The following is a 7,973-nucleotide window of genomic DNA, read 5'->3' on the forward strand; positions in this document are numbered from 1 at the left end:
ACCACAACATGTAAAGCAGTTCCCTCCATGGTTAGAGCATAACAGACTTCGTTTCACTAGAATTTATCTTCTCTCATTTAATTTCCTTTTCTTCTCTAACTAGTTTTTGCACACAATTACAGTCTCTTCATTTTAAAAAATATATAGTCGGACTTGTTTTCTATGTTAATATAAAGTGGGCATAGCAACCAAAAAGTTAAGCAAAAAATTGTTGGTGTTAGAAATGAAAATGAAGCTTCTCTCGAATTCTCCGATTAAAGTATGAAGAAAGACAATGGAGACAAATTGGATAGGTTACTTATATTTTGATTTGTGTCTGAGAAGGGTGTATATCGTAAGGAAAGGATGGGTCAGACCTTTTTGGACTTGGACTCAACTCTAAACGGGCCTCTTTTGTTTTGGACTTAGTTCTACATCAAATGGGCCTTAAAGCTTCAGTTATTCTATTCGCCCATTCTAAGACAAACCCAAAAGATAGAAAGAGATATTTTATATAGTAGATAGAATCATTCTTTTGTAACTATTCTTTTAGTATGTTACAAAAGTTTGTTACAATAGTTGTTAGGAATAGGCTAGTAAAATACTGCCACTTGACAAAGTTTGTTAGACTAGATTCTATTATTTTTGTATAAATAGATTACACTATGCAGAGAAATACACACAGAAAATTTCCAAAATTCATTCTCTTCATGGTATCAGAGCAGGCTTGAACTGCTTCATTATTTTCACGATCCTTCAACGATTTTGCTGTTTCTTTTTTGCTTTTTCTCTTTAGCTATGAGTACCACTGAACAGACTCCAGATCTTCACGCATCATCCACTTCCACAATCGACCCTGTTGTACCAGCAACTTTATTTATGAGCGGAGTGGTTGATTCATTACATCCCTACTATCTTCATCCCTCAGATTACCCAGGGATGAATCTTGTGTCCACAGATTTTGATAGAAGAAGCTATGGTGGATGGAGAAGAGTTGTAGTAATTGCTTTATCTGCAAACAATAAGTTGGGTTTTATTGATGGAACTCTTACTATTCCACAAGTTGATTTTGGACTTCAAAAGACTTGGGCAAGGTGTAATGACATGGTATTGTCATGGATACTCAATTCTCTATCTAAGGAGATAGGAGAGAGTGTTCTTTACTCTCAAAGTGCCAAGGACTTGTGGAGTGATTTGGAAAACAGATTTGGACAAACTAATGGAGCGAAGTTATTTCAGTTACAAAAGCAACTTAGTGTTGTGGTATAAGGTAATTTTAGTCTATCAACCTATTTTACTAAGATGAAAAGCTTATGGGATGAGCTTTATGCCTTGAACACTTTCTCAGCATGTGTTTGTAAATGTGAATGTGGAGTTCAGGTGAAGAATTCTAAGGCACATCAAGATGAAAGGTTGCTGCTGTTTTTGATGGGTTTGAATGACATATTAATAGTGTTAGGAATATATTGTTGTCTTCACCCTTACCTTCCATTGTACAGGCTTATTCACTGGTGATACAGGATGAGAAGGAGAGGTAGATTTATGTTGCTCCTGCATATCCAGGAGAATCAGGATCTTTCCTTGCTACAAACCAGCAGGGAAATGAAAGAAGGTTCAATGAAAATAAGGGACAGAAGGGAGGTTTTGATCCTAGAAAGAATGCTGGAATATGTACTTGCTGCAAAAAAACTAGGCATACTATTGATAAATGCTATAGGATTCATGGATTTCCTGCAGATTTTAAGTTCACTAAGCAGAGGAAGTTTCAACGGAATGTACAGGCAAATGTTGTGTTTAACACGAATGAAAAGGAAATCCAATGAAACACTAATGTACCAGGAACACAGTCACTTACCCAGGAAAATGTGACACAATTATTGCATCTTCTACAACAGGTCAACATAGGACATTAAGGTGCAGGAACCTCTGAAGCCTCTGCAAATCTGAGTTGTGCCGGTATAGCCAAATTTTACGATTCCTTTGCATGTTTCATTCAATTTGATAGTGAATCATAGATATTAGATAGTGGTTCAACTAAGCATATGACTTTTAACATAAATTTCTTTATTAACTATAAAGCCTTGCCTAAACCTGTCATGGTCAATCTGCCTAATTCACATAGAGTAAAAGTTATACATTCAGGTTCTGTTGCATTATTACCAAACCTAGTTTTGCACAATGTATTGTATGTGCCTTCCTTTAGATTCAATTTTGTTGTCTGTGCACAAGTTGTGCAAACAACTCCTATAGTATCATTCATTTCACTCCTGATTCTTGTTTTCTGTTGCATGGCCCATCACTGAAGAGACCTATGGAGATTGGTAAGGAGACAGGAGGACTCTTCATTCTCAAGTCAAGACTTGCAGCCCCAGTTTTTAAAAGTTTCCCTAAGTCTAGTACTTCTGTACCTAGGCAGAGTTTACATTTTGTTCCAGTTTTTAATTCTTGTTTTGCTTTTTTTTTTTATTCTAATGTAAAAGGAAAGCTATGGCATTATAGGTTAGGCCATATGCCTTTGAGTAATATGAAGAAAATTTCTAATGTTTCTGTTCCTTCATGCTTTACTCATTCTACTCCTTGTCTTATTTGTCCGATGGCTAGACAATCCAAACTTCCTTTTCCTTCAAGTTCTATATCAACCAAAAAGATCTTTGAACTAATCCATGTATATACTTGGGGACCCTACAAGGATCCTACCTATGATGGTTATAAATATTTCCTCACTATAGTTGATGACTACAGAAGAGGGACTTGGACCCACTTACTAAGTAACAAGTCAAATGCTTTCACTGTGTTAAAATCTTATTTAGCAATGGTAGAGAGGCAATTTCATACAAAAGTTAAGATAATCAGATTAGATAATGCTTCTGAATTGGGTTTTGGAATTGTTCAAACAATTATTTTTCTTTTCCAAGGTATTATACATCAAACCAGTTATGTGTCCACTCCACAACAGAATGGAGTTGCGGAGAGAAAACATAGGCACTTACTAGAGACAACTAGAGCTCTATTGTTTCAATCTCATTTACCTATATCATTTTGGGAGAACTGCCTGCAGCCACTTATTTGATCAACAAATACCCTTCCAGAGTATTAAAGTTCAAGACTCCTTATGAATTCCTTTTTCAAACCAAACCTAGCTATTCTACTTTAAGATGTTTTGATTGTCTATGCTTTGCCTCCACCCTTTCAAGACAGAGATCCAAATTTGACTCAAGGGTTGTTCCTTGTGTGTTTCTAGGCTATCCACATGGCAAAAAGGTTTATAAGGTGGTTGATCTGAAGACATTAAAGGTCTTTGTTTCTAGAGATGTAATATTTCATGAGGAATTTTTTTCCATTTGCTTCTATCAAATCTGATTCTTTAGGGGCTTCTTATCTGCGAACAGCCACATTGAACAATTCATTTCCCTTAAACTCATACTCCTCCTCACATTTGGTTTCATCTGACAACCAACACTCTACTTCTACTCCTTCTCCTGCCTCTATTGTTCCTTCTTCTCCTACCCCTACTGTTTCTTCTCCTACTTCTTACCTTGGTACAACTCTATTCCCTAATAGCCTATTACCAGTTTAATCATCACCAGGCTGGTCCTCTTTAGTATCCTTTTTTCCTTTACTATCTTCACCTGTTCTCAGTCTATGGTAGATACTCTAATTAGAAAATCTACCAGACCTCACAATCCTTCTACATACCTCAAGGATTACAGTTGTAATGCTTTTCACCTCTAAGATGTGACTACTACATGTTTTCTTGCCCCAATCTCTCCTCCATTCTTATCCTTTAGTAATTTTTCCAACACTAATCAACATATGCTCAATTCTCTATCTAATATGCATGAACCTATTTAGTTATTCACAGTCTGCACATTATCCAGGGTGGCAAGAAACCATAAAACAGGAAATTGCCGCTCTTGAGCTCAATAAAACTTGGGAAGTCATAGAATTACCCCCCAGGTAGAAAGGCTTTACCTTGCTAATGGGTCTACAAGGTGAAGCAACGATCAGATGGTAGTGTGGAAAGGCTAAAGGCTAGGTTGGTGGTAAGAGGTGATATACAAAGAGGGGATTGACTTCATGAGACCCTTTCCCCGGTGGTCAAGATGACCACCATCAAATGCATTTTAGTTGTTGCAGTTAAGAAAAGATGGGGTCTTTATCAATTGGATGTGAACAATGCGTTCTTACATGGTGATTTAAACAAAGAACCCTATATGAAATTCCCAATTGTCTTTACACCACCTACTCCTAACCATGTTTGTAAGTTGAAGAAGTCCATTTGTTGACTTCGTCAAGCTTCTAGGTAATGGTGTGTACGGTGAAATCGAAGGGTTCAATTTTCCTTCACTATGATGCCTCATAAGCATATTTCACAAGGTTCGAGACTAGGGTCGAGGTCCAACCTCGAGGGCTATCGACGCCCGACCTCGAGGCGATACAGACCAATAGCTATGATGGAAAAAAGGGGAGGTCTCGAGGTGAAGCTAGAACCGACAAAGTCTGTTAGGCTACTCTGAGCCCGTATCGTGGCATTAACTAGCTATCTCATCTCCATATCCTTGTAATAAATGCACTTGTACTATGTTGGGATTCCCCCTCTTATAAAAAGGTGATCCTTACCATCTTAAACATCTGTTGCTCCATAGTAAATATACTAGAACATTCTCTCTACTCTCTAACATATTCTCTTGGTCTTGTTATCTCATTTACTGCTCATATTTATTGTGTTCTATTCATTGTTCATCATTTATTGCTTATTATTGGCCATAAAGAGCCGTCTTTGATTTATTTATAATTGTTAGTCTCGACCACCCTTAATAGCTCCCAGCCGAGCTTCAGAGTCGACCCCGAGACCGTTGAATAGGAAAGCTTGAGGCCCCGATTGGCAGCGATTTGGTTTGATTAACATCTTGTTTTTATGCTCTTATCTCGTTTATAAGTCTTTCACATAGCATCAACTGCCTAACAACTAGCATAAAAATAGATCACGTATTTTTAGAACCACTAAATCAAATTTAATTGTTATTACCATTTTCACGGTAAATAGTTTGGCGCCCAACGTGGGGCTAAAAATAATAGTGATTATTTTCTTGCTGGTTTAACGACATAAAGTAAGATATCTTTCACACTTTTTCTTGCCCGGGATCTTTGATTTCAGGTCAAAATTTCCGACTCAGTGAACAATCTTGAGAACCACAGAGAAAATGGTGTTGGTGTACCACCATAAACCCCTAAGATCGCACCAGAACCGATTCCCGTGGACGCGGTCTCACGCGATGCTCAACACATCGATGTAAGGTCCCACACTAATAGGAGCGTGCACCAAGAAGACCGACAAGAAGCTCAGGAAACCCCGGATAGGGAAGAACGGGAGGTTAGATTTAACGTTATTTTTGAAATATTGCAGGAACAACAGCTAGCGATTGCTCAGCTGCAATGTCACCAGAAAACTCCCAGCATGATAGCGACGGGGATGGCTCCCCTGGACGAGCAGGTACCGGAGAGGTCAAGCAACAACGAGTCAGTAGCCAACCACACCATTGTAAAGATGCTCGAGGACCTCACAAAGAGGATCGAATCGGGCTAGAAGAAGATAGAAGCCAACGACAAAAAGGTCGAGACCTACAACTTCAGGGTCGACCAAATTCTGGGCGCACCCCCGATCCTGAAAGGTGTGGATTCGAAGAAGTTCATACAAAGGCCGTTCCAGAGGAAGCAACTCCAAAATCCATTTAAAAGAAGTTCAGAATACCCGAGCTTCCGAAGTACAATAGAACCTCGGACCCCAGTGAGCACGTCACTACCTACACTTGTGCAGTAAAGGGCAAAAACCTAAAGGACGATGAGATCGAGTCCGTCCTACTAAAGAAATTCGAAGAAACACTTTCTAAAGGAGAGATGATGTGGTATCACAACCTAGCTCCTAACTCCAGAGACTCATTTGCCATGCTGGCAGATTCCTTCATAAAGGCACATGCTGGTGCCATCAAAGTAGCAACAAGGAAATCCGACGTCTTCAAGATCAAACAGAGGGAGAACGAGATGCTGCGAGAGTTCGTATCTCGCTTTCAAATGGAACGAATGGAACTACCACCAGTCTCTGACAACTAGACAGTACAGGCCTTCACTCAAGGTCTGAATGAGTGAAGCTTAGTGGCTTCGAAGCAGCTAAAATAGAACCTGGCCGAATATCCCGCTATGACCTGGTCGGACGTCCACAACCGATACCAGTCAAAGATCAGGGTCGAAGACAACAAACTAGGAGCCCCATCGGGCTCGGTCTACCCAAGTAGGCTTCTGTCGAAGGAGCCAAAGCCAAACAAAGAAAGGTACCAGCCATACACCGAAGATAGGAGAAACGCCCCGAGGCGTAACATACCCCGCACCGATCGAAGAACGGATCGGGGATAGAATCCTCAGGGACTTGTCAATAGAGCTAGGTTCGATTGGTACACAGGGCCGACGGAGGCACCTCTCTTGTCGGAATACAACTTCAATGTCGATGTATCAAACATTGTATTTGCCATCAGTAAAATCAGAGACACCAGGTGGCCAAGGCCTGTACAATCGGATCCTTCACAAAGGAACCATAACTTAGTTTGTGAATTTCACAATACACACGGTCACAAGATCGAAGATTGCCGACATCTCCAGGAAGAGGTAGCTCGACTACTCAGCAAGGGACACCTCCGAGAATTCCTCAGCAATCGAGCCAAAAATCAGTTCCGAGAAAGATAGGCGACCAAAAAGAATGAAGCAAATGAGCCGCAACATGTCACCCATATGATCTTTTAAGGTGTCGATGCCCTGCAGGAACCCACAGTCAGAAGGGCGAAAGTATCCCTCACCAGGGAAAAGCAAACTCGAGACTCTATCTCAGCCCCATTGCGACGCACTGGTAACTTCTTTTTTGTGGATACATTTCAAATTAAACTTGTGTTTGTGGGTCCAGGTAGCTCGGCCAATATTATCAGGTTGGGGGCAACAGAGCAGTTTGAACTGCTTAACCAAATTATTCCCACCCCTGGAACCTTCAACGGATTCAACATGGCGACCACAAGACACACTCTCGGCTATCCCCGACTAAACAAAGCAGGGGACCGTACCGCGTACTCAAACAAGCGACTGAAACAAATCAGGGCTCGAAACATCACTGGCACATTTTACACTAAGGTATGACCATCTCCTTTCTCTTTCAATTAGATTCTACACTGACCTGAGTGCGGGTATCCGATCAAAATGACCAAAGCACTCTCCAACTTGAAGGCCTTAGGTATCAAAAGCATGCGTTGCACTCTTTTCCTTCAACCGAATTTTTATCCCAAAAAGTGTTTTACCGGCGAGGTTTTTAACGAGGCAACATCTATATGCTGCCTAAGGAAGATCCAATAAGTATTCATGGCTTCTTTTGCAATCAACCGCGAATACTGGGGAGCATCCCCCCGGAAGGTCACCAACTCAAAAAAGCCAAGATACACCAAGAAGAGTCGCATTAGGAAAATAATATACCAGGCCAAACGGTCGAAAGAACCGTGTCCGCATAGAACAACCGAGCCTGCAACAACAAAAACATGTGTACTTGTACCAAGTTATCAAAGAATACTTCCCAAAAGCATTTTACATCTCATGAAAGATCGATATTTTTGCAAAAAAATAGCCCCAAAGCTAAAAAATGTCTCGAATACACGGGGACTGCCGACAATAACTTAAAACAATGCGATTCCCGGGTCGGAGCTCCTAACTTGTAAGCCCCGAATGAGGCAAGAACGAGATCACAAAACAATTCCATAGCCAAAAACGCCCCGAACACTCGTGAAGTGGCGTCGAAAACTCAAGGCTACACGACCTCCGGGTTGGAAACTCTGAAATCGTAAGCCCTCGATGAGGCAATGCCACGTTCACAAGTAATGGCTCCCGAGCCAAGAAACCCTCGATGACTCAGGGACTACCACCAATCACCATCTCCATCAACTTATCAAAACCCGAGTCTGTAA

At 40.7% G+C, this 7,973-nt stretch overlaps 1 protein-coding gene across 1 annotated transcript; it reads left to right on the forward strand.

The window, feature by feature from the left end:
* Positions 1–777: 777 nt before the first annotated feature.
* Positions 778–1,802, forward strand: LOC142162953 (uncharacterized). Its single transcript, XM_075220186.1, has 3 exons — positions 778–1,242; positions 1,360–1,411; positions 1,543–1,802. The coding sequence occupies exons 1-3, from the start codon at positions 778–780 to the stop codon at positions 1,800–1,802; spliced, it is 777 nt and encodes a 258-aa protein (XP_075076287.1).
* The last annotated feature ends 6,171 nt before the right edge of the window (positions 1,803–7,973 follow it).

This window comes from Nicotiana tabacum, chromosome 1 (genome assembly GCF_000715075.1).
Source record: "Nicotiana tabacum cultivar K326 chromosome 1, ASM71507v2, whole genome shotgun sequence".
NCBI classification, from domain to species: domain Eukaryota; kingdom Viridiplantae; phylum Streptophyta; class Magnoliopsida; order Solanales; family Solanaceae; genus Nicotiana; species Nicotiana tabacum.

Bases quoted from the DNA above. Each gene is read 5' to 3' on its own strand.
- LOC142162953 (XM_075220186.1), top strand. From the start codon at position 778: ATGAGTACCACTGAACAGACTCCAGATCTTCACGCATCATCCACTTCC. The intron at 1,243-1,359 runs GTATAAGGTAAT...TGTGGAGTTCAG, and splicing joins AAAAGCAACTTAGTGTTGTG to GTGAAGAATTCTAAGGCACA. The intron at 1,412-1,542 runs GTTTGAATGACA...CTGCATATCCAG, and splicing joins GTTGCTGCTGTTTTTGATGG to GAGAATCAGGATCTTTCCTT.